Source organism: Scomber japonicus, chromosome 1 (assembly GCF_027409825.1).
Source record: "Scomber japonicus isolate fScoJap1 chromosome 1, fScoJap1.pri, whole genome shotgun sequence".
Taxonomy (NCBI): Eukaryota; Metazoa; Chordata; class Actinopteri; order Scombriformes; family Scombridae; genus Scomber; species Scomber japonicus.
In genome coordinates, this window is record NC_070578.1 from 42,807,827 (window position 1) to 42,834,369 (window position 26,543).

General features: G+C 48.2%; 2 protein-coding genes across 2 annotated transcripts in view; one reads left to right on the forward strand and one right to left on the reverse strand.

Moving 5' to 3' along the window:
• Window positions 1-7,108: 7,108 nt before the first annotated feature.
• LOC128372601 (tripartite motif-containing protein 16-like) lies at window positions 7,109-8,770 on the reverse strand. The gene has a single exon (XM_053332742.1). The coding sequence runs from the start codon at window positions 8,768-8,770 to the stop codon at window positions 7,109-7,111; it is 1,662 nt and encodes a 553-aa protein (XP_053188717.1).
• Window positions 8,771-20,182: 11,412 nt separating this feature from the next.
• fhod1 (formin homology 2 domain containing 1) overlaps window positions 20,183-26,543 on the forward strand; it is an 89,060-nt gene continuing 82,699 nt past the window's right edge. Inside the window, exons 1-2 of the mRNA XM_053319969.1 lie at window positions 20,183-20,200; window positions 21,627-21,923. Coding sequence (XP_053175944.1) covers window positions 21,759-21,923 — 165 coding nt within the window. The 5' untranslated portion in view covers window positions 20,183-20,200; window positions 21,627-21,758. The remainder of the gene's footprint in view (window positions 20,201-21,626; window positions 21,924-26,543) is intronic.

Sequence of the window (26,543 nt, forward strand, 5' to 3'; positions counted from 1 at the left end):
GGAGCGAGAGAGAGAGAGAGCGCGCTGGGAGCCAACCCGAAACAGCTGCAAACGTTCACGAGGGGGGATGTGTGAGCCAGTAACCGTGGCAACCGTGGCTCGCAGCAGCATCACTGAAGTGTCGTGATTTATTGAGCTCCTCGTTCGGCCAAGACAACAAACAAACACGTCCAGTCTGTCAGCTCTCACCTCGGGGGTCAGAGGTCAGGGAACGGAGCCAGAGCCGGGATTATACTGCACATTCCTTCCTTTCCTTCCTTCCTTCCTTCCTTCCTTCCTTCCTTTAGAGGTCAGGGAACACAGCCAGAGCCGGGATTATACTGCACATTCCTTCCTTTCCTTTCCTTCCTTCCTTCCTTCCTTCCTTCCTTCCTTTAGAGGTCAGGGAACGCAGCCAGAGCCGGGATTATACTGCACATTCCTTCCTTTCTCCTTCCTCCTTCCTTCCTTCCTTCCTTCCTTCCTTCCTTCCTTCCTTTAGAGGTCAGGGAACTCAGCCAGAGCCGGGTCAGAGGTCAGGGAACGCAGCCAGGGCCGGATTATACTGCACATTCCTTCCTTTCCTTCCTTCCTTCCTTCCTTCCTTCCTTCCTTCCTTCCATCTTTCCTTCCTGTCCTCTCTTCTCTTCCTTCTTTCCTTCCTTCCTTCCTGTATTCTCTTCTTTCCTTCCTTCCTTCCTTCCTTCCTTCCTCCCTTTCTCTGTTCCTTCCTCCCTTTCTCCGTTCCCCCTTTCCTTCCTTCCAACTTTCCTTCCTGTCTTCTCATCTTTCCTTCTTCCTTCCTTCCTTCCTTCCTTCCTTCCTTCCTTCCTGTCTTTCCTTCCATCTTTCCTTTCCTTCCTTCCTTCCTTCCAGTCTGTCAGTTTTCACCTCGGAGGTCAGAGGTCAGGGAACGCTTCCAGAGCCGGGATTATACTGCACATTCCTTCCTTTCCTTTCCTTCCTTCCTTTCCTTCCTTCCATCTTTCATATTTTCTTCCTTCCTTCCTTCCATCTTTCCTTCCTGTATCTCTTCTCTTCCTTCCTTCCTTCCTTCTTGTATTCTCTTCTTTCCTTCCTTCCTTCCAACTTTCCTTCCTGTCCTCTCTTTTCTTCCTTCCTTCCTTCTTTCCTTCCTTCCTGTATTCTCTTCTTTCCTTCCTTCCTGTATTCTCTTCTTTCCTTCCTTCCTTCCTTCCTTCCTTCCTTCCTTCCTTCCTGTCTTCTCTTCCTTCCTTCCTTCCTTCCTGTCTTCTCTTCCTTCCTTCCTTCCTTCCTTCCATCCTTCTTTCTCCTTACTCCTTTCCTCCCTTTCTCCTTACTCCCTTCCTTCCTCTCTCCTTACTCCTTCCTTCCTTTCTCCTTACTCTTTTCCTTCCATCCTTCCTTACTCCTTTCCTCCTTTCCTCCCTCCCTTCCTTACTCCTTTTTTTATCTGGTGCTTCACTTTTTACTACTAAACTTTATTATCACTTTTATCTTTACTGTGTCTGCTCTTCTTCTTCTGCTCGTATATATACGACATTAAACCTTGAACCTTGAGCCTTGAAGGACTCGGCTTCACGTCATCATCATCGTCATCATCATCGTCATCATCATCATCATCATCATCACCATCATCATCATCATCATCATCATGCTGAAGGGTTTTTTTAGTGAGTGTTGTAGAGTCTATTAAAACTGCAGAGAAACAGTCTTTAAGTATCCTCAACCCAGTCCAGTTCAACCCTCCATGGAGCTCCATTATGATCTCTGTGTGTGTGTGTGTGTGTGTGTGTGTGTGTGTGTGTGTGTGTGTGTGTGTGTGTGTGTCTTTCAGCCTGTTTCATCACTCAGCTTCTCTTCTTATGCAACCCTGCTGTAAGCCGGCCAGACTCAGACTGGTGGAGAGACGTCGCCCCCTGCTGGTTCAAACTCAAACCTTCAGCTGTAAAACTTTACAAACTGTTTAAATATAAAATATATAAATTATAAAATATGATCAGAGGTTATTAAAAGGAAGAAAGGAAAGGAGGAAGGAAGGAAGGGAGGAAGGAAGGGAGGGAGGAGGCAGGGAGGGAGGGAGGGAGGGAGGAAGGAAGAACTGTTTTAATATAAAATATAATCAGATATTATTAAATGCTGCTCTCTGTCTGCTCTCTGAGGGAGGCAGGAGGGAGGGAGGAAGAGAGAGAGAGGGAGGAAGGAAGGAAGGAAGGAAGAAAGAAAGGAAGGGAGGGAGGAAAGGAATAAGGACGAAAAGAGGAAGGAATTTAGGAGAGAAGCAAGGGAGGAAGGAAAGGAGGGAGGAAGGAAGGAAGGAGGGCAGGAAGGAGGGAAAGGAGGGAGGAAGGAAGAGCGGAAGGAAGGGAGGGAGGGAGGGAGGGAGGGAGGGAGGAAGGAAGGAAGGAAGGAAGAAAGAAAGAAGGGAGGGAGGAAAGGAATAAGGACGCAAAGAGGAAGGAATTTAGTAGAGAAGCAAGGGAGGAAGGAAAGGAGGAAGGAGAAAGGAAGGAAGGAAGGAAGGAAGGGAGGGAGGAAGGAAGAACTGTTTTAATATAAAAAATATAAATTATAAAATATAATCAGATATTAAAAGGAAGAAAGGAAAGGAGGAAGGAAGGAAGGAAAGAAGGAAGGAAGGGAGGGAGGCAGGGAGGGAGGGAGGGAGGGAGGGAGAGAGAGAGGGAGGAAGGAAGGAAGGAAGGGAGGGAGGGAGGCAGGGAGGGAGGGAGAGAGAGGGAGGAAGGAAGGGAGAGAGAGAGGGAGGAAGGAAGGAAGGGAGGGAGGAAGGGAGGGAGGGAGGGAGGGAGGGAGGGAGGAAGGAAGGAAGGAAGGAAGGAAGGAAGGGAGGGAGGGAGGGAGGGAGGGAGGGAGGAAGGAAGGAAGGAAGGAAGGAAAGGAATAAGGACGCAAAGAGGAAGGAATTTAGTAGAGAAGCAAGGGAGGAAGGAAAGGAGGAAGGAAGGAAGAAAGGAAGGAAGGAAGGAAGGAAGGAAGGAAGGGAGGAAGGAAGGAATGAAGAATGGAAGGGAGGAAGAAGGAAGGCAGGAAGGAAGGGAGGAAGAAGGAGGGAAAGGAGGAAGGAAGGAAGGAAGGAGGAAGAAGGAGGGAAAGGATGGAAGGAAGGACAGAAAGAAGGACAGAGGAAAGAAAGAGAGAAGGAGGGAGGAAGTACAGACGGAAGGAAGGAAGGAAGGAAGGAAGGGAGGAAAGAAGGATGGAAGGGAGTAAGAAAGAAGGCAGGAAGGAAGGGAGGGAGGAAAGGAAAGGACGAAGGGAGGACCAAGGAAAGAAGGAAGAAAGGAAGGTAGGAGCGAGCGAGGGAGGGAGAAAGGAAAAGAGGAAGGGAGGAAGGAAAGAAAGAAGGACAGAGGAGAGAAGGTAGGAGGGAGGAAAGAAAGAAGGGAGGAAAGGAAGGAAGGAAGGAAGGAAGGAAGGACAGAAGGAAGGAAGGAGAGAGCAAGGAAGGAAGGAAGGACAGAAGGAAGGAAGGAAGGAAGGGAGGAAGGAAGGACAGAAGGAAGGAAGGAGAGAGCAAGGAAGGAAGGAAGGAAGGACAGAAGGAAGGAAGGAAGGAAGGAGAGAGGAGGGAAGGAAGGAAGGAAGGACGGAAGGAAGGAAGGAGAGAGGAAGGACGGAAGGAAGGAAGGAGAGAGGAAGGAAGGAAGGAAGGAAGGAAGGGAGGGACTGAATTCAGACTGAACTCCGCAGCAAGACATCATGGAGGTTACGGCCAGTTCAATATAATCAATATATTAAAAAAAGATCAATAAGAGAGATTTGAAATGACATTTGACCCATTTTATACCAAAAGACTGAATCCTGCTGAACATGTCAAATGGTGTAACCACAAAATGTCAAATGGTGTAACCACAAAAGAATGTTAGATATTAGATTATTATTTCCATAATCCTGAAATATATTCTCTCTAAATGGATTAAAAGCAGAAATTTGATGCTGGGTCCACAAGTCAGATCCTACCTCAACCTGGTGATAGTCAGATCCTACCTCAACCTGGTGTTAGTCAGACCCTACCTCAACCTGGTGATAGTCAGACCCTACCTCAACCTGGTGTTAGTCAGACCCTACCTCAACCTGGTATTAGTCAGACCCTACCTCAACCTGGTGATAGTTAGTCAGACCCTACCTCAACCTGGTGATAGTCAGACCCTACCTCAACCTGGTGATAGTCAGATCCTACCTCAACCTGGTGATAGTCAGACCCTGTCTCAACCTGGTGATAGTCAGACCCTACCTCAACCTGGTGATAGTTAGACCCTACCTCAACCTGGTGTTAGTCAGGCCCTACCTCAACCTGGTGATAGTCAGGCCCTACCTCAATCTGGTGATAGTCAGACCCTACCTCAACCTGGTGATTGTCAGACCCTACCTCAACCTGGTGTTAGTCAGACCCTACCTCAACCTGGTGATAGTCAGATCCTACCTCACTCTGGTGTTAGTCAGACCCTACCTCAACCTGGTGATAGTCAGACCCTACCTCAACCTGGTGTTAGTGAGACCCTACATCAACCTGGTGTTAGTCAGACCCTACCTCAACCTGGTGATAGTCAGACCCTACCTCAACCTGGTGATAGTCAGACCCTACCTCAACCTGGTGTTAGTCAGATCCTACCTCAATCTGGTGATAGTCAGACCCTACCTCAATCTGGTGATAGTCAGGCCCTACCTCAACCTGGTGATAGTCAGACCCTACCTCAACCTGGTGATAGTCAGGCCCTACCTCAATCTGGTGTTAGTCAGACCCTACCTCAACCTGGCGATAGTCAGACCCTACCTCAACCTGGTGTTAGTCAGACCCTATCTCAACCTGGTGATAGTCAGACCCTACCTCAACCTGGTGATAGTCAGACCCTACCTCAACCTGGTGATAGTCAGACCCTACCTCAACCTGGTGATAGTCAGACCCTACCTCAATCTGGTGATAGTCAGGCCCTACCTCAACCTGGTGATAGTCAGACCCTACCTCAACCTGGTGATAGACAGACCCTACCCCAATCTGGTGATAGTCAGACCCTACCTCAACCTGGTGATAGTCAGACCCTACCTCAATCTGGTGTTAGTCAGACCCTACCTCAACCTGGTGATAGTCAGGCCCTACCTCAACCTGGTGATAGTCAGGCCCTACCTCAATCTGGTGATAGTCAGGCCCTACCTCAATCTGGTGATAGTCAGACCCTACCTCAACCTGGTGATAGTCAGACCCTACCTCAACCTGGTGTTAGTCAGACCCTACCTCAACCTGGTGATAGTCAGACCCTACCTCAACCTGGTGTTAGTCAGGCCCTACCTAAACCTGGTGATAGTCAGACCCTACCTCAACCTGATGATAGTCAGACCCTACCTCAACCTGGTGTTAGTCAGACCCTACCTCAACCTGGTGTTAGTCAGACCCTACCTCAACTTGGTGATAATCGGACCCTACCTCAACCTGGTGATAGTCAGACCCTACCTCAATCTGGTGTTAGTCAGGCCCTACCTCAACCTGGTGATAGTCAGGCCCTACCTAAACCTGGTGATAGTCAGACCCTACCTCAACCTGGTGTTTGTCAGACCCTACCTAAACCTGGTGATAGTCAGACCCTACCTCAACCTGGTGATAGTCAGACCCTACCTCAACCTGGTGATAGTCAGACCCTACCTCAACCTGGTGTTAGTCAGACCCTACCTCAACCTGGTGTTAGTCAGACCCTACCTCAACCTGGTGTTAGTCAGACCCTACCTCAACCTGGTGTTAGTCAGACCCTACCTCAACCTGGTGATAGTCAGACCCTACCTCAACCTGGTGATTGTCAGACCCTACCTCAACCTGGTGTTAGTCAGACCCTACCTCAATCTGGTGATAGTCAGACCCTACCTCAACCTGGTGTTAGTCAGGCCCTACCTCAACCTGGTGACAGTTAGACCCTACCTCAACCTGGTGATAGTCAGACCCTACCTCAACCTGGTGATAGTCAGACCCTACCTCAACCTGGTGTTAGTCAGGCCCTACCTCAACCTGGTGACAGTTAGACCCTACCTCAACCTGGTGATAGACACTACCTCAACCTGGTGATAGTCAGACCCTACCTCAACCTGGTGATAGTCAGACCCTACCTCAACCTGGTGATAGTCAGACCCTACCTCAATCTGGTGTTAGTCAGACCCTACCTCACTCTGGTGATAGTCAGACCCTATCTCAATCTGGTGTTAGTCAGACCCTACCTCACTCTGGTGATAGTCAGACCCTACCTCAATCTGGTGATAGTCAGACCCTACCTCAATCTGGTGTTAGTCAGACCCTACCTCAACCTGGTGATAGTCAGACCCTACCTCAATCTGGTGTTAGTCAGACCCTACCTCAACCTGGTGTTAGTCAGACCCTACCTCAACCTGGTGATAGTCAGCCCCTACCTCAATCTGGTGTTAGTCAGACCCTACCTCAACCTGGTGTTAGTCAGGCCCTACCTCAACCTGGTGATAGTCAGACCCTACCTCAACCTGGTGTTAGTCAGGCCCTACCTCAACCTGGTGATAGTCAGGCCCTACCTAAACCTGGTGATAGTCAGACCCTACCTCAATCTGGTGATAGTCAGACCCTACCTCAACCTGGTGTTAGTCAGGCCCTACCTCAACCTGGTGATAGTCAGACCCTACCTCACCCTGGTGATAATCAGACCCTACCTCAACCTGGTGATAGTCAGACCCTACCTCAACCTGGTGATAGTCAGACCCTACCTCAATCTGGTGTTAGTCAGGCCCTACCTCACCCTGGTGATAGTCAGACCCTACCTCAAACTGGTGTTAGTCAGACCCTACCTCAAACTGGTGATAGTCAGACCCTACCTCAATCTGGTGATAGTCAGACCCTACCTCAACCTTTTGATAGTCAGACCCTACCTCAATCTGGTGATAGTCAGACCCTACCTCAACCTGGTGATAGTCAGGCCCTACCTCAACCTGGTGATAGTCAGACCCTACCTCAACCTGGTGATAGTCAGGTTAGAGCAGTGAGAGCCTCCATGGATTAAAAACACACAGGAAAAAGTCACATTTAAAGAAACTGATGATATAAACGATACATACATAAAGTAAAACAAAGTGTTGAATGTCCCTATTAGCATGTCAGCCGATGACTTCTGACTTCTGTCTATTTCAGTCTACAGAACTCAGCTGTGGCTCCAACACAGAGTCCAGCATAGAGAGGCTGAGTGAATGTGGTCTGGACTCTGTGGAGGAGAGTCATGGTTTCAGAGACGCTGTAGAAGGACAGAATACCTGCTCTGTGATCCAGGTACACTCCGACTCTGGACGAACCAGGACCTGAGACGGGAGTTTTAATGTTGTTGAAATAAAAATTATAACTGTCAGTGTCACAAACTAAAGACCAAGACTTGTCATTGAGTCCAAATCCAGATTCACGTCCTGCTCTGCTGATGTTCCTGTATGAGACTGCTACATCAGCTCCACATGTCCCTCTCCAGTCCACCTCCCAGTAACAACGTCCAGTCAGACTCTCTCTACTCAGGACCTGACACCAGAAAGTGAATCTGTCTGTGTGACTGGAGTAAGACTGCTGTTGTCTCATTCGCTCTGCTTTTCTGTTCCCATCAGATAACAAGAGATAAGAGTGTGCTGAGTTTGGATCCAGAGTGATTTCATGTGAATACTGTAAGAACTCAGCTCTGGTCTTGGGTTCTGGTTCTGGTCCTGACAGTAAAACCTCTTCAGTCCTCGTCAGTGAGATGTTTGTCCATTCGTCCCTCAGGATGTCCTGTAGTTTATCTCTGAGCTCTGACACAGCTGCTGTCACATCCTCAAAGTATCTCAGAGGACGGATATTGATGCTGGATGAGTCTGTAGGTTCACTGAGTTGTGACACTGAGGGGTAGTTGTGTAGAAACTGGTTGTGATCCTCTGTGTGTGAGAGCTGCTTCAGTTCAGCATCTTTCCTCTTCAGCTCAGTGATCTCCTGCTGCAGCTTCTCCTGAAGCTCTTTGACTCCACTCACTTCAGTTTCCTGCTGGGATCTGATCTGCTGCTTCACATCAGAGCTTCTTTTCTGGAGGAGACGGATCAGCTGAGTGAAGATCTTCTCACTGTCCTCCACTGCTTTATCAGCAGAGCGACTGACGGCCTCCACCTCCTGTTGAAGCAGCTTCACATCTTTCTCTCTGTCCTGGATTCTCTGCTGGATGTTTAGTCGACTCACCTCGAGCTCTCTCTGCCTCTCAGTCCTTTCTGCTGCAGCTGGGACTGTGTCGTGGCCTTTATGATCCTCCATAGTGCACAGATAACAGATACACTTCTTATCTGTACGGCAGAATATCTTCATCACCTCATCATGACGAGAGCAGATGTTCTCCTGGAGCTTCTCCGAGGGCTCCACCAGCTTGTGTTTCTGTAATTTGGTTGATTTTATCTGAGACTGGAGTTGATTGTCACAGTAAGAGGCTGAACAGGTCAGACAGGACTTGAAGGCTTTCAGCTTCCTCTCAGTGCAGACATCACAGGCCACATCTTCAGGTCCAGCATAGCAGTGATCAGCAGGAGCAGCTTGGAGTCCAGTCTTCTTCAGCTGCTCCACTAAAGCTGCTAACATGGTGTTTTTCTTCAGGACAGGCCTCGGTGTGAAGGTCTGTCTGCACTGAGGGCAGCTGTAGATCTTCCTCTGATCCTCTCCATCCCAGTGGGTTTTAATACAGCTCATACAGTAGCTGTGTCCACAGGAAGTAGTCACCGGGTCCTTCGGTAGATCCAGACAGATGGAACAAGAGAACGTGTCTCGGTCCAGCTGATCGTTCTGTGCCATTCCAGCTCTGAGGCAACGACCGTCTGAGCTTCGCTTCCTGATGAGTTTGAACTCTAATCTGAACACGTGACTCAGCCTGACAGTTCTGTGCTGCGTCACACGTTGGTTACACCCATCTTTAATCTGTAGATCTGAAGGAAGGGCTCGAGGAAGTCTGATCCCAGAGTGGAGCTTGTTGTTTTTAAAGAACAAAGACAGTTATCAGGACGAGGAGCCGCACTGTGGATTCAAACTGTTTCCCTCATTTACAGAGAAGTTAAGTTAAAAGCTGCTCAAACAGATTCAGACCAGTTTAAACAAACATCAGTAACATCGTTAAAAAACTGCACTGCAACAGATTTCAGGTACAAGTTACTCTGATCCAGACACTCTGACAGTCACATGGTCCTCTGTAGAAACTGCAGTACTGGAATCTGTCTCACTCTGCATCTGTCTCACTCTGCAGCTGTCTCACTGCATCTGTCTCTCTCTGCAGCTGTCTCTCTCTGCATCTGTCTCACTCTGCATCTGTCTCATTCTGCAGCTGTCTCACTGCATCTGTCTCACTCTGCATCTGTCTCACTCTGCATCTGTCTCACTCTGCAGCTGTCTCACTCTGCATCTGTCTCACTCTGCAGCTGTCTCTCTCTGCATCTGTCTCACTCTGCAGCTGTCTCACTCTGCATCTGTCTCTCTCTGCATCTGTCTCTCTCTGCAGCTGTCTCACTCTGCAGCTGTCTCACTCTGTATGTGTCTCATTCTGCAGCTGTCTCTCTTTGCATCTGTCTCACTCTGCATCTGTCTCAACCTGCAGCTGTCTCACTGCTTCTGTCTCACTCTGCATCTGTCTCACTCTGCATCTGTCTCACTCTGCAGCTGTCTCACTCTGCAGATGTCTCTCTCTGCATCTGTCTCTCTGCATCTGTCTCACTCTGCATCTGTCTCACTCTGCATCTGTCTCACTCTGCAGCTGTCTCTCTCTGCATCTGTCTCACTGCTTCTGTCTCACTCTGCAGCTGTCTCTCACTGCATCTGTCTCACTCTGCATCTGTCTCACTCTGCAGCTGTCTCTCTCTGCATCTGTCTCACTCTGCATCTGTCTCACTCTGCATCTGTCTCACTCTGCAGCTGTCTCTCTCTGCATCTGTCTCACTGCTTCTGTCTCTCTCTGCAGCTGTCTCTCACTGCATCTGTCTCACTCTGCATCTGTCTCACTCTGCAGCTGTCTCTCTCTGCATCTGTCTCACTGCTTCTGTCTCACTCTGCATCTGCTCTCTCTGCAGCTGTCTCTCTCTGCATCTGTCTCTCTCTGCATCTGTCTCACTCTGCATCTGACTCTCTCTGCATCTGTCTCTCTCTGCATCTGTCTCACTCTGCATCTGTCTCTCTCTGCATCTGTCTTACTCTGCACCTGTCTCACTCTGCAGCTGTCTCACTCTGCAGCTGTCTCACTGCAGCTGTCTCACTCTGCAGCTGTCTCTCTCTGCAGCTGTCTCTCTCTGCAGCTGTCTCTCTCTGCATCTGTCTCACTCTGCATCTGTCTTACTCTGCAGATGTCTCACTGCATCTGTCTCACTCTGCATCTGTCTCACTCTGCATCTGTCTCTCTCTGCAGCTGTCTCACTCTGCATCTGTCTCTCTTTGCATCTGTCTCACTCTGCATCTGTCTCACTCTGCATCTGTCTCACTCTGCATCTGTCTCTCTCTGCAGCTGTCTCACTCTGCATCTGTCTCTCTCTGCAGCTGTCTCATTCTGCATCTGTCTCACTCTGTAGCTGTCTCACTCTGCATCTGTCTCTCTCTGCAGCTGTCTCTCTCTGCATCTGTCTCACTCTGCGTCTGTCTCTCTCTGCAGCTGTCTCACTCTGCATCTGTCTCACTCTGCATCTGTCTCACTCTGCATCTGTCTCTCTCTGCATCTGTCACTCTCTGCAGCTGTCTCACTCTGCATCTGTCTCACTCTGCAGCTGTCTCTCTCTGCATCTGTCTCACTCTGCAGCTGTCTCTCTCTGCATCTGTCTCTCTCTGCATCTGTCTCACTCTGCATCTGTCTCACTCTGCAGATGTCTCACTCTGCAGCTGTCTCACTCTGCATCTGTCTCACTCTGCATCTGTCTCACTCTGCATCTGTCTCTCTCTGCAGCTGTCTCACTCTGCATCTGTCTCTCTTTGCATCTGTCTCTCTCTGCATCTGTCTCACTCTGCATCTGTCTCACTCTGCAGCTGTCTCACTCTGCAGCTGTCTCACTCTGCAGCTGTCTCTCTCTGCAGCTGTCTCTCTCTGCATCTGTCTCTCTCTGCATCTGTCTCACTCTGCATCTGTCTCACTCTGCAGCTGTCTCACTCTGCATCTGTCTCACTCTGCGTCTGTCTCTCTCTGCAGCTGTCTCACTCTGCATCTGTCTCACTCTGCATCTGTCTCATTCTGCATCTGTCTCTCTCTGCATCTGTCTCACTCTGCATCTGTCTCACTCTGCAGCTGTCTCACTCTGTAGCTGTCTCTCTCTGCAGCTGTCTCACTCTGCAGCTGTCTCACTCTGCATCTGTCCCAGTCTGCATCTGTCTCACTCTGCAGCTGTCTCTCTCTGCAGCTGTCTCACTCTGCAGCTGTCTCTCTCTGCAGCTGTCTCTCTCTGCAGCTGTCTCACTCTGCAGCTGTCTCACTCTGCAGCTGTCTCACTCTGCAGCTGTCTCACTCTGCAGCTGTCTCACTCTGCATCTGTCTCACTCTGCAGCTGTCTCACTCACTCCTTATTGTCCCTTTTATGTGTTTAAATGATGTTTTATGTTTTTAAATGCTGTATTTTTAACCTCTGAATGTGTCTAATGTTGTAATTTCAGGCTTCACTGAATAAAAAGGAGAAAGGAGTTCATTTAAATATCTGCATCAGAGTAAGAACATCTCATATCAGTAGAGTCTGTTTGAATCATTGCTGCAGTTTAAATGCTGCTGAGTGAGACTTTAAATCTTTATTCTGAGCTTTTATTTCTTTATTATCTCATATTTAGTTATTTAGTTATTTTAAAGTGGTTTTAATTAAAGCTCATTATGAATAACCCTGTCAACCCAGTTATATCTGACATGAAACCTTTTGGCCACCAGATGGCAGCACAGACACGTTTCTGTCACATTAAAGGACAAGTTCACACAATCTGAAGTCTTAGACCAGCCAGTGTGTGTGTGTGTGTGTGTGTGTGTGTGTGTGTGTGTGTGTGTGTGTGTGTGTGTGTGTGTGTGTGTGTGTGTGTGTGTGTGTGTGTGTGTGTGTATAATGATTCCTCCTGTTCATACTGAGCATTAGATCCTTCATCATGTTTACAAGAAGTGATGGAGGACTAAACCCACAGTCCTCCGTCTGTGGAAGAAAAAAGAAAAAAGGAGGAAATAACAAGAAGGAGGAAAGAGGAAGATGATGGGGAATAAATAAAGGAAGGAAAGAAAGAAAGAAAGGATGAAGGAAGGAAAGAAAAAGGAAAACGGAGGAAGAAGATGGGGAAATAAGGAAAGAAAGGAGCAAATGAGCCAAATCTCAGTTTTTAGTAGCAAAGTCTTTTTGTTACTATACTTCCACCACAGAGAGACAGGAAACACTGAGAGGAGGGAAGGAAGGAAGGAAGGAAGGAAGGAAGGAAGGAAGGAAGGAATGAAAGGAAACACTAAGAGGAGGAAGGAAGGAAGGAAGGAAGGAAAGAAGGAATGAAAGGAAACACTAAGAGGAGGAAGGAAGGAAGGAAGGAAGGAAGGAAGGAAGGAATGAAAGGAAGGAAGGAAGGAAGGAAGGAATGAAAGGAAACACTAAGAGGAGGAAGGGAGGAAGGAAGGAAGGAAGGAAGGAAGGAAGGAATGAAAGGAAACACTAAGAGGGAATATGATGCTAGACAGACTGTAAATGTGTCAGATATCACTGATATGAATAACTCACCCTGCTATAGTTACCATAGTTACCATAGTTACCATAGTAACTCACACTACTATAGTAACCATAAATGGGTGAAACACTGAGACAGTCTCATTGCTCCTGAAGACATCTTTAAACATTCAGTATGAGGAGGAACTCTGGACTCTTCATATAGACGCTGTGCTTCTGTTCGGCCTTTGTCCCGTCGCACCGTGTGACAGTCAGACATGTGTCCCGTCGCACCGTGGGACAGTCAGACATGTGTCCCGTCGCACCGTGTGACAGTCAGACATGTGTCCCGTCGCACCGTGGGACAGTCAGACATGTGTCCCGTCGCACCGTGTGACAGTCAGACATGTGTCCCGTCGCACCGTGTGACAGTCAGACATGTGTCCCGTCGAACCGTGTGACAGTCAGACATGTGTCCCGTCGCACCGTGTGACAGTCAGACATGTGTCCCGTCGCACCGTGTGACAGTCAGACATGTGTCCCGTCGCACCGTGGGACAGTCAGACATGTGTCCCGCTGCACCGTGTGACAGTCAAACATGTGTCTCGTCGCACCGTGTGACAGTCAAACATGTGTCCCGTCGCACCGTGTGACAGTCAGACATGTGTCCCGCTGCACCGTGTGACAGTCAGACATGTGTCCCGTCGCACCGTGTGACAGTCAGACATGTGTCCCGTCGAACCGTGTGACAGTCAGACATGTGTCCCGTCGCACCGTGTGACAGTCAGACATGTGTCCCGTCGCACCGTGTGACAGTCAGACATGTGTCCCGTCGAACCGTGTGACAGTCAGACATGTGTCCCGTCGCACCGTGTGACAGTCAGACATGTGTCTCGTCGCACCGTGTGACAGTCAGACATGTGTCCCGCTGCATCGTGTCCCGTCGCACCGTGTGACAGTCAGACATGTGTCCCGCTGCATCGTGGGACAGTCAGACATGTGTCCCGCTGCACCGTGTGACAGTCAGACATGTGTCCCGCTGCACCGTGTGACAGTCAGACATGTGTCCCGTCGCACCGTGTGACAGTCAGACATGTGTCCCGTCGCACGGTGTGACAGTCAGACATGTGTCCCGTCGCACGGTGTGACAGTCAGACATGTGTCCCGTCGCACCGTGTGACAGTCAGACATGTGTCCCGTCGCACGGTGTGACAGTCAGACATGTGTCCCGCTGCATCGTGTGACAGTCAGACATGTGTCCCGTCGCACGGTGTGACAGTCAGACATGTGTCCCGTCGCACCGTGTGACAGTCAGACATGTGTCCCCTCGCACCGTGTGACAGTCAGACATGTGTCCCGTCGCACCGTGGGACAGTCAGACATGTGTCCCGTCGCACCGTGTGACAGTCAGACATGTGTCCCGTCGCACCGTGTGACAGTCAGACATGTGTCCCGTCGCACCGTGTGACAGTCAGACATGTGTCTCGGAGGTTAAAGGTTTATTTTATGGACCAGAGGCTGTTTGTCCCTGACTGAGGTTTTACAGATAAGAGACTACACAGTGTTACTGAGAGAGACTCAGACCAGCACCAGGACTCTCAGGACTCTCTCTGTTCTCTTTAAAAACACATCCAGAGATCATTATTATAAACTACTATAAACACCTGGCTGCTGGGTAACACACACTGGGAACACTGGGAACACTGGGAACACTGGGAGCACTGGGAACACTGGGAGCACTGGGAACACTGGGAGTACTGGGAGCACTGGGAGCACTGGGAACACTGGGAACACTGGGAGCACTGGGAACACTGGGAGCACTGGGAACACTATAGGAACACTGGGAACACTAGGAACACTGGGAGCACTGGGAACACTGGGAGCACTGGGAGCACTGGGAGCACTGGGAACACTGGGAACACTGGGAGCACTGGGAACACTGGGAGCACTGGGAACACTATAGGAACACTGGGAACACTGGGAGCACTGGGAACACTGGGAACACTGGGAACACTGGGAGCACTAGGAACACTGGGAGCACTGGGAACACTGGGAACACTGGGAGCACTGGGAACACTGGGAGCACTGGGAACACTGGGAGCACTGGGAACACTGGGAACACTGGGAACACTGGGAGCACTGGGAACACTGGGAACACTGGGAACACACTGGGAACACTGGGAGCACTGGGAACACTGGGAGCACTGGGAACACTGGGAACACTAGGAACACACTGGGAGCACTGGGAACACTGGGAGCACTGGGAACACACTGGGAGCACTGGGAGCACTGGGAACACTGGGAACACTGGGAGCACTAGGAACACTGGGAACACTATGAACACTATGAACACTGGGAACACTGGGAGCACTGGGAACACTGGGAACACTGGGAACACTGGGAACACACTGGGAGCACTGGGGGCACTGGGAACACACTGGGAGCACTGGGAGCACTGGGAGCACTGGGAACACTGGGAGCACTGGGAACACTGGGAACACTATGAACACTATGAACACTGGGAACACTGGGAGCACTGGGAACACTGGGAACACTAGGAACACACTGGGAGCACTGGGAGCAGTGGGAGCACTGGGAACACTGGGAACACTAGGAACACACTGGGAGCACTGGGAACACTGGGAACACTGGGAGCACTGGGAACACTAGGAACAGTGGGAGCACTGGGAACACTGGGAACACTGGGAGCAGTGGGAACACTGGGAACACACTGGGAACACACTGGGAACACACTGGGAGCACACTGGGAACACTGGGAGCACTATAGGAACACTGGGAGCACTGGGAGCACTGGGAGCACTATAGGAACACTGGGAGCACTGGGAGCACTATAGGAACACTGGGAGCACTGGGAGCACTGGGAACTAGGGCTGCTCGATTTTGGAAAAAATGAGAATCACGATTTTTTTGGTCAAGATTGAAATCACGATTCTTCAAACGATTCTTTTTTAATTTGAAAATAAAATGCATTTATTTGGCATTTCGGCAAAAAACTTACTATCACAGAGTTTTCAAAATGATTAAACTACACAAAATGTTCAAATAAAAAATAGAAAATGTTCTTCAAATAGAAAATAATGTACAAATAAATATGTATCCAGCTGTTCAATGATGAGCGCAAGCAGGAAACAATATTTCCACTAGTGCTAAAGACTCGCTCCGAAGAGGAACTTGTGGCAGGAATACACAAATATTTCCTGGCCAATTTTGCAAGATGTGGGTACTAGTGTTGTTTTTGGCGACCTATTTTACTTTTAGTTTTAGTCTAGTCTTTGTGTCAAGCGGTCGTTTTAGTTTTAGTCATGTTCATACTCCTTTAAGTCTAGTCAAGTTTTAGTCGACGAAAAGTCTGAGCATTTTAGTCTAGTTTTAGTCAAAGAAAACTGTATTAATCTCTTTTCAGTAATGTTATTCTATCTAACCCCGTCAATATAGTATAAGTACCTAGTGGTAGAGAGATGAAACTGTAACCTCCTGGAGGTGTTATTTTAAGACTGGTTGTCACAAATAACAACAAAAACAATAGTCCAGAGAGGTATTCCATAAAAGTGGTCAAGTGACAAACTTAACCTAGAGGGAGAGGTAAATCTGATAATAGAAGACCCCAGTGGCTTCAATATATTAGCTAAACAAAGCCAAAGGGTTCATCTATTAGTGAATTTACCCCTTCTCACGAGTTTACTTAGCCAGGTGCCAAACACACCTCATACTGCGCTCCCGCCTGGACACGACCATATATGGTCAGCACGTGCATATTAATTAGCCATGTGCCCTCTGTGGAGCGGCTACAAAGTGACAACAAAGACGCGGGGGGAAAGAAGCGAGATACACGGCGATATTGAGCAATAAATCAGTCAGTCAAAAATATCTTGCAGATATCACCTTGTAGCACATTTTGCACATTATGTGGGCCTGTGCCTCGTCAGATTCTTCGAATCCGAAGTGCTGCCATACAAGAGAACTTGTTTTACCCTTTTTGTCGAGCAAACGGGGCTGTCCTCCCTCTGCCATCTCGCTCGTGCTGTTATCTGGTTATTAAGATGCTGCTGCTGCAGGTCACCACACACACACACACAGTTCACGGGGCTGCGTTGAATGCTCTGGGGTAGCGGCTGAATTGCGCATGCGCGTCTCTTTCAGAAAACCCCAGACAACGGAAAATGCCAAAAGAATCGTTCCAACTCGATTTTATTAATTTGGAGATCGTTTGACACAAGAATCGAAATCGTGATCAAAATTCAATTAATTGCACAGCCCTACTGGGAACACTGGGAGCACTGGGAACACTGGGAACACACTGGGAACACTGGGAGCACTGGGAACACTGGGAGCACTGGGAGCACTATAGGAACACTGGGAGCACTGGGAGCACTGGGAACACTGGGAGCACTGGGAGCACTGGGAACACTGGGAGCACTGGGAACACTGGGAACGCACTGGGAACACTGGGAGCACTGGGAACACTGGGAGCACTGGGAGCACTGGGAACACTGGGAGCACTGGGAACACTGGGAGCACTGGGAGCACTGGGAAAACACTGGGAACACTCGGAGCACTGGGAGCACTGGGAACACACTGGGAACACTGGGAGCACTGGGAACACACTGGGAACACTGGGAACACTGGGAACACTGGGAGCACTGGGAGCACTGGGAACACTGGGAGCACTATGAACACTGGGAACACTGGGAGCACTGGGAACACTGGGAGCTCTGGGAACACTATGAACACTGGGAACACTGGGAACACTAGGAACACACTGGGAACACTGGGAACACTGGGAGCACTGGGAGCACTGGGAACACTGGGAGCACTGGGAGCACTGGGAACACTGGGAGCACTGGGAGCACTGGGAACACTGGGAGAACTGGGAACACTGGGAGCACTGGGAGCACTGGGAACACTGGGAGCACTGGGAGCACTGGGAACACTGGGAGCACTGGGAACTCTGGGAACACTGGGAACACTGGGAGCACTGGGAACACTGGGAGCACTGGGAACACTGGGAGAACTGGGAACACTGGGAGCACTGGGAACACTGGGAACACTATAGGAACACTATAGGAACACTGGGAGCACTGGGAACACTGGGAGAACTGGGAACACTGGGAGCACTGGGAACACTAGGAACACTGGGAACACTGGGAGCACTGGGAACACTGGGAGCACTATGAACACTATAGGAACACTGGGAGCACTGGGAACACTAGGAACACTGGGAGCACTGGGAACACTGGGAGCACTGGGAACACTGGGAGAACTGGGAACACTGGGAGCACTGGGAACACTGGGAACACTATAGGAACACTATAGGAACACTGGGAGCACTGGGAACACTGGGAGAACTGGGAACACTGGGAGCACTGGGAACACTAGGAACACTGGGAACACTGGGAGCACTGGGAACACTGGGAGCACTATGAACACTATAGGAACACTGGGAGCAATGGGAGCACTGGGAACACTGGGAGCACTATGAACACTGGGAGCACTGGGAACACACTGGGAACACTGGGAGCACTGGGAACACTGGGAACACTGGGAACACTGGGAACACTGGGAGCACTGGGAACACACTGGGAACACTGGGAACACTGGGAACACTGGGAGCACTGGGAGCACTGGGAAAACACTGGGAACACTCGGAGCACTGGGAGCACTGGGAACACACTGGGAACACTGGGAGCACTGGGAACACACTGGGAACACTGGGAACACTGGGAACACTGGGAGCACTGGGAGCACTGGGAACACTGGGAGCACTATGAACACTGGGAACACTGGGAGCACTGGGAACACTGGGAGCTCTGGGAACACTATGAACACTGGGAACACTGGGAACACTAGGAACACACTGGGAACACTGGGAACACTGGGAGCACTGGGAGCACTGGGAACACTGGGAGCACTGGGAGCACTGGGAACACTGGGAGCACTGGGAGCACTGGGAACACTGGGAGAACTGGGAACACTGGGAGCACTGGGAGCACTGGGAACACTGGGAGCACTGGGAGCACTGGGAACACTGGGAGCACTGGGAACTCTGGGAACACTGGGAACACTGGGAGCACTGGGAACACTGGGAGCACTGGGAACACTGGGAGAACTGGGAACACTGGGAGCACTGGGAACACTGGGAACACTATAGGAACACTATAGGAACACTGGGAGCACTGGGAACACTGGGAGAACTGGGAACACTGGGAGCACTGGGAACACTAGGAACACTGGGAACACTGGGAGCACTGGGAACACTGGGAGCACTATGAACACTATAGGAACACTGGGAGCACTGGGAACACTAGGAACACTGGGAGCACTGGGAACACTGGGAGCACTGGGAACACTGGGAGAACTGGGAACACTGGGAGCACTGGGAACACTGGGAACACTATAGGAACACTATAGGAACACTGGGAGCACTGGGAACACTGGGAGAACTGGGAACACTGGGAGCACTGGGAACACTAGGAACACTGGGAACACTGGGAGCACTGGGAACACTGGGAGCACTATGAACACTATAGGAACACTGGGAGCAATGGGAGCACTGGGAACACTGGGAGCACTATGAACACTGGGAGCACTGGGAACACACTGGGAACACTGGGAGCACTGGGAACACTGGGAACACTGGGAACACTGGGAGCACTGGGAACACTGGGAGCACTGGGAGCACTGGGAACACACTGGGAACACTGGGAGAACTGGGAGCACTGGGAACACTGGGAGCACTGGGAACACTAGGAACACACTGGGAGCACTGGGAACACTGGGAGCACTGGGAACACTGGAACACTGGGAGCACTGGGAACACTGGGAGCACTGGGAACACACTGGGAACACTGGGAGCACTGGGAGCACTGGGAACACTGGGAACACTGGGAACACTGGGAGCACTGGGAACACTGGGAACACTGGGAGCACTGGGAGCACTATGAGCACTGGGAACACTGGGAGCACTGGGAACACTGGGAGCACTGGGAACACACTGGGAACACTGGGAGCACTGGGAGCACTGGGAACACTGGGAACACTGGGAACACTGGGAGCACTGGGAACACTGGGAACACTGGGAGCACTGGGAGCACTATGAGCACTGGGAACACTGGGAGCACTGGGAGCACTGGGAACACTGGGAACACTGGGAGCACTGGGAACACTGGGATCTGTCCTCACTTCTCTCTCCTGTAGGTGTGATGTTGGTTTTCAGCCACCGGATGTCGCTGTCGGACCAGCTGTTCTGACTCTGAACTCTGAATTTCACAATAAAAGCAGAGTTTCCTGTTTAGCTTCTGAATGTTTGGAACCTGAACTGGTCTCACATTTCTTCTTCTGCTTGCTGCTTTTTTTTTTTTTTAAACACAGATCTGTGACGTCAGAGCGGCTTCACAACAGTTTCCACGGTCACACCTGTGTATGACGTCACACGCCTGCCTGCCTGCCTGCCTGCCCTGTGTTTTCCAGACTGGACCCGCACATGACGTCACCGCTGGGTTGGCACCAGGTTGGCACGCGCTCCCTCACCAAGTCAACGCTCACCAAAACAGGATGCGCTGCGATACGGACTTCAAAATAAAAGGTACAAGGTTTTTGGTCATGGATTCTCAAAATGGAAAAAAAAAAATTACATTTAAATAAATAAATAAATGTATAAATATAATAAAATTAAATAAAAAATAAAGAAAATTAATCTAAAAGTGTTTTTTTTTCCATGACTAAGATGTGTTTATATTTAATTTATGTATTTATTTATTTTATTTTATTTTTTTTATATATAATGATAATACAGTATTTCTATTCTGTGTTTTTGCATTTATTTATTCATACCTGTCATTTTTCATGCTCCATAGTTGAATAGTTAGTTTGGTGTTTCGTCTTTTTAATAAGTAATTTTCACAGTCTGCTAGTTTTATGACTTTCTTGACTTGCAAACGATCTTTTAAATTGAAAAACATCATAACTGTAATTCAACAGGAAGTGATTTGTCTCTCGTAGTTGACTATCGTACATATATGTTCTAACATAAAGCCTCATGTTGGTCCTGTGGAAAGGGAGGGGGGGGGGGCTTAATGTTGTAAATATAGATAAATAAAGACGTAGCCACTGTGACGTCACCTGTTGCTTTAAGGACTCGAAGCCTTAAATTAGCATTTTGACCGTCGCCATGTTGGACTTTTGGAGCCAGAAGGCTAGCTGCTAGCTACTAGCTGCTAGCATTTACAGTCTCTAAGTAACTGTGATCACACAAATGTTACGGCTACGGCTGCACTCTGTGGATCTGGGGTTACACCATATTTACGTTATCTATAAACTCAGCGTTGTTGCCGTGGTAACGACTTTAACAAACAGACCATGGCCTAAAGCAGAACCTGCCAAGTTTAAATGAAGAAGACTTGAAACTACTGATTGAGACCATAAACGCATCAGTAAAGTGATCACTGAGGTGATGAATGAAGGGAAAAGGGGACTTATTTTTGGAGCCAGTGGAGTCGCCCCCTACTGGCTGTTAGACACTTTTCAGCTACAAATAAAGTTATGAAATATTCATTAATTTTTTATTTATTTAGTTTTTCAGTTTGGTTTTTTATTCCACTTTAGTTTGAGTGAGTTTAACAAGTGATGAAGTAGTTTTAGTGTTTCTGTAGTTGTAGTCTTAGTTTTCTTGTTTCAGGTTTTAGGAGGAAAGTCTTGATTAGTAGAAACTGTGAAGGATGAAATAATGCTGTAAACACTGAACACTATACAGTCACCATGGAGACAATGACAAGAAAACTACAACTAAGAACATTTTATCAGCTGTTCAGTTTTGTTTGAGTTCATTTTCTTTGTTCATTCTAGTTTTTATTTTTTATTTCAGTAGATTCATTTTACTATAATAACTCTGGTTCTTATCACCAGTGATTTATTTTAAGGTGAAAGAGAAAATAAAACACACACAGTTTCCTCTTCAGTCATTTTCTCTTTTATTTTTAAATATATATATGAACACGACTCTTATTGTGAAGGGCTCCAGCTCCCTGTTCCCGGTAGGTCTCTCCGGTAAAGCAGCGAGGCTCCGCGGCTCTTCAGTCACAGCGCTGCCGCTCAGCGAGCAGCACAGCCGCCTCTCCCCGCCGCTCGGTGCCGGTCCCTCGGCCATGGCCGCCATCACCTGCCGCGTGCAGCACCTGGAGGACTCGGACCCGTTCATCTGCACCAACTTCCCGGAGCCGCGGAGACCTCCGACGGTCAACGTGGAGCAGAACATCCCGCTCAGCGAGCAGATCTCCGGGATACACAAGCTGCTGCAGGCGCCTCTCAAGGTGAGTCCCTGGCTCCCAGCCGCAGGTGTGTTTACCTGGACACGGGTTAGAGGAGTACTACACAATAAAAGTACTAATACTACACAATAAAAGTACTAGGCTAATACTACAGGGTTGAAGTTTTAATACTGTTTTAATACTACAGAGTTAAAGTTTTAATACTACAGAGTTAAAGTATATGTAGGCTGTGTGTATTTTTATGGACCGAACTGGTCTGAAATAAAGATTGAACTGAATTGAACTACAGAGGAAAAGTATTAATACTCAGTTTAAAAGTTTTAATACTACACAATAAAAGTACTAATACTACACAATAAAAGTACTAATACTACACAATAAAAGTACTAATACTACACAATAAAAGTACTAATACTACACAATAAAAGTACTAGCCTAATACTATAGAGTTAAAGTTTTAATACTACAGAGTTAAAGTATATGTAGGCTGTGTGTGTTTTTATGGACCGAACTGCTCTGAAATAAAGATTGAACTGAACTACACAATTAAAGTTTTAATACTACAGTGGAAAAGTATTAATACTCAGTTTAAAAGTATAAATACTACACAATAAAAGTACTAGCCTAATACTACAGAATAAAAGTCTATGTGTGTTTTTATGGACCGAACTGCTCTGAAATAAAGATTGAATTGAACTGAATTACACAATAAATGTACTAATACTACTGAGGAAAAGTTTTAATACTGTTTTAATACTACAGAGTTAAAGTATATGTGTGTTTTTATGGACTGAACTGGTCTGAAATAGCTAAAGATTGAACTGAATTGAACTACAGAATAAAAGTTCTAATACTACACAATAAAAGTAGCTATTAATACTCCACAGTAAGTAAAACATGAACTTTAAAGTCAAAGTTAAACAGCTAAACCTACTTAAAGTAAAAGTAGTAATGTGACTTTAATAATGATTTCTGCCTGTGATGAGCTATGAGTAATAATTTAAATCTGATTTCTAGCTGTGATGAAGTGATGAGGTGATGAGGTGATGAGGTAGACTATGTTTGCTATGTTTAGTATGTGGATGTGAGACTTTCACTCAGCAGGTCACAGAATCTAACGGGTCACTAAATGTGGTGTAACACCTGCTGTCACAACATGAGACACGAGCTCAATGACTTCAGGCTGCTGGTAAATATGTTAAATGAGTTAAATGATTAAACTGAGAGAGGCAGAGAGAGGTTAGGGTTACTAACTGAGATCATTTAAACATCAGCAGGTTTAGTGATTTCTGCTTATTTGGCAGATTAATGTTCTCTCTGCAGTCTGTGAGGCGTTCGAGTGTTTCAGGACGAAGCAGCTTCATGAATGTAAAGTTGAACCCAGAGGAGTCAAACTCATTTTTATTCAAGGGCCACATACAGACCAGTTTAATCTCACGTGGGCCGGATCATTAAAGAGATGGAAGGAAGGAAGGAAGGAAGGAAGGACAGATAGAAGGAGGAAAGGAAGGAGGAGAAGGAAGAGTAGACAGGAATGAAAGACGGAAGGAAGGAAGGAAAGATGGAAGATGGATGGAAGGGAGGAAGGACAGATAGAAGGAAGAAAGGAAGGAAAAGAAGGAGGAGAAGGAAGAGTAGACAGGAATGAAGAAAGGAAGGAAAAGAAGGAGGAGAAGGAAGAGTAGACAGGAATGAAAGACGGAAGGAAGAAAGGAAGGAAAAGAAGGAGAAGGAAGAGTAGACAGGAATGAAAGACGGAAGGAAGGAAGGAAGGAAGGAAGGAAAGATGGAAGGAAGGAAGGAAAGATGGAAGATGGATGGAAGGGAGGAAGGACAGATAGAAGGAAGAAAGGAAGGAAAAGAAGGAGGAGAAGTTAGAGTAGACAGAAAGGAAGGAAGGAAGGAAGAAAGGAAGGAAAAGAAGGAGGAGAAGGAAGAGTAGACAGGAATGAAAGACGGAAGGAAGGAAGGAAGGAAGGAAAGATGGAAGATGGAAGGAAGGAAGGAAGGGAGGAAGGAAGGAAAGATGGAAGATGGAAGGAAGGAAGGAAGGAAGGAAGGGAGGGAGGAAGGACAGATAGAAGGAAGAAAGGAAGGAAAAGAAGGAGGAGAAGTTAGAGTAGACAGGAATGAAAGACGGAAGGAAGGAAGGAAGGAAGGAAAGATGGAAGATGGAAGGAAGGGAGGAAGGAAGGAAAGATGGAAGATGGAAGGAAGGAAGGAAGGAAGGGAGGAAGGAAAAGAAGGAGGAGAAGGAAGAGTAGACAGGAATGAAAGACGGAAGGAAGGAAGGAAGGAAGGAAAGATGGAAGATGGAAGGAAGGAAGGAAGGAAAGATGGAAGATGGAAGGAAGGAAGGAAGGGAGGGAGGAAGGACATATAGAAGGAAGAAAGGAAGGAAAAGAAGGAGGAGAAGGAAGAGTAGACAGGAATGAAAGACGGAAGGAAGGAAGGAAGGAAGGAAGGAAGGAAAGATGGAAGATGGAAGGAAGGAAGGAAGGAAGGGAGGAAGGAAAGATGGAAGATGGAAGGAAGGAAGGAAGGAAGGGAGGGAGGAAGGACAGATAGAAGGAAGAAAGGAAGGAAAAGAAGGAGGAGAAGTAAGAGTAGACAGAAAGGAAGGAAGGGAAGATGTAAGGAAAGGAGGAATAAGTGAAGTGGGCCGGATCAGACCCCTCGGGGGGCCGGATCTGGCCCACGGGCCGCATGTTTGACACCCCTGGTTTAACCCATATAACTGATATCTGGAGTCAGAGCAGCAGTTTGGTTCAGACTGAGATCATTTAAACATCAGCAGGTTTAGTGATTTCTGATTATTTGACAGATTAATGTTTAAAACGTTGTGAGAATATCCTGAACATGTGAAATAGGGTTAGGGTCTCATTACCGAAGATTTAAAGCTGCTTTCAGAGTTTAGTGTCTTTAACGCTTCTGTTGTCCTCGAGTCAAGAAAGAAAGGAAGGAAGGGAGGAAGGGAGGAAGGGAGCAGCGAGGGAGAGAGAGAGAGGAATGAAGGAAGGAAGGAAAGGAGGTAGGTAGGAGTGAGGGAGGAAAGAAGGACAGAAGGAAGGAAGAAGGGGGATGGAGGAAGGAAGGAAGGAGTGAGGGAGGAAAGAAAGAAGGAAGGTAATGGGGAGGAAAAAAAGAGAGAAATAAGGAAAGAAGGAAGAGGGTTAGGATTGAAGGAAGGAAGAAAGGGGATGGAGGAAGGAAAGAAGGAAGGGAGGAAAGGAGGAAGGAAGGAAGGAAGGAGTGAGGGAGGAAAGAAAGATGTGAAATAGGGTTAGTTGTCATTACTTCAGTTTTAAAGCTGCTTTCAGAGTTTAGTGTCTTTAACCCTCCTGTTGTCCTCGAGTCAAGGAAGGGAGAGAGGAAAGAAGGAATGAAGGAAGGAAGGAAAGGAGGGAGGAAGGGAGAGAGGAAGGAAGGAATGAAGGAAGGTAGTAGTGAGGGAGGAAGGAAGGAATGAAGGAAGGAAAGGAGGGAGGAAGGGAGAGAGGAAAGGAGGGAGGAAGGGAGAGAGGAAGGAAGGAATGAAGGAAGGAAAGGAGGGAGGAAGGGAGAGAGGAAGGAAGGAATGAAGGAAGGTAGTAGTGAGGGAGGAAGGAAGGAATGAAGGAAGGGAAGGAGGGAGGAAGGGAGAGAGGAAAGGAGGGAGGAAGGGAGAGAGGAAGGAAGGAATGAAGGAAGGAAAGGAGGGAGGAAGGGAGAGAGGAAGGAAGGAAGGAAGGAAGGAAAGGAAAGGAGGGAGGAAGGAAGGGAGAGAGGAAGGAAGGAATGAAAGAAGAAGGGGGATGAAGGGAGGAAGGAGTGAGGGAGGAAAGAAGGACAGAGGAAAGAAGGACAGAGGAAAAAAGGAAGGTAATGGGGAGGAAATAAAGAGAGAAATAAGGAAAGAAGGAGGGAGGAAGGGAGGACAGAAGGAAAGAAGAAGGGGGATGAAGGGAGGAAAGGAGGAAAGGAGGGAAGGAAGGAAGGAAGGAAGGAAGGACCAGTCAAAAATGAACTATGACTCTTTATTGTTCTTCTCTGTTGTACTTGAGTTTATTTTTAAATGTCATTTCTATTGTTTAGCTGCAGCACACGTTCCCTCAGAGACAGTAAAGATCTGATCTGGAGTTAAAATAGTCTCAGAAACCAGTCAATGAATCATCAGACCGTCACAGAGCTCTGATATAAACTTTATTTCTCCTCAGTCATTAGTTTGGTGAACAGGGTTAGAGTTAAAATCACTTCTGAAGGTTTCTGCAGTCAGTGAGGCGTTCAAGTGTTTCAGGACGAAGCAGCTTCACGTTCTCTCTGCGGTCAGTGAGGCGTTTGAGTGTTTCAGGACGAAGCAGCTTCATGTTCAGGTCAGTGAGGCGTTCGAGTGTTTCAGGACGAAGCAACAAAGCAGCTTCATGTTCAGGTCCGTGAGGCGTTCGAGTGTTTCAGGACGAAGCAGCTTCATGTTCAGGTCAGTGAGGCGTTCGAGTGTTTCAGGACAAAGCAGCTTCATGTTCTCTCTGCAGCTTCATGTTCAGGTCAGTGAGGCGTTCGAGTGTTTCAGGACGAAGCAACAAAGCAGCTTCATGTTCAGGTCAGTGAGGCGTTCGAGTGTTTCAGTACAAAGCAGCTTCATGTTCTCTCTGCAGTCAGTGAGGCGTTCGAGTGTTTCAGGAC

Excerpts from the sequence above, each read along its gene's own strand:
- LOC128372601 (XM_053332742.1), bottom strand. The coding sequence starts at position 8,770 with ATGGCACAGAACGATCAGCTGGACCGAGACACGTTCTCTTGTTCCATC.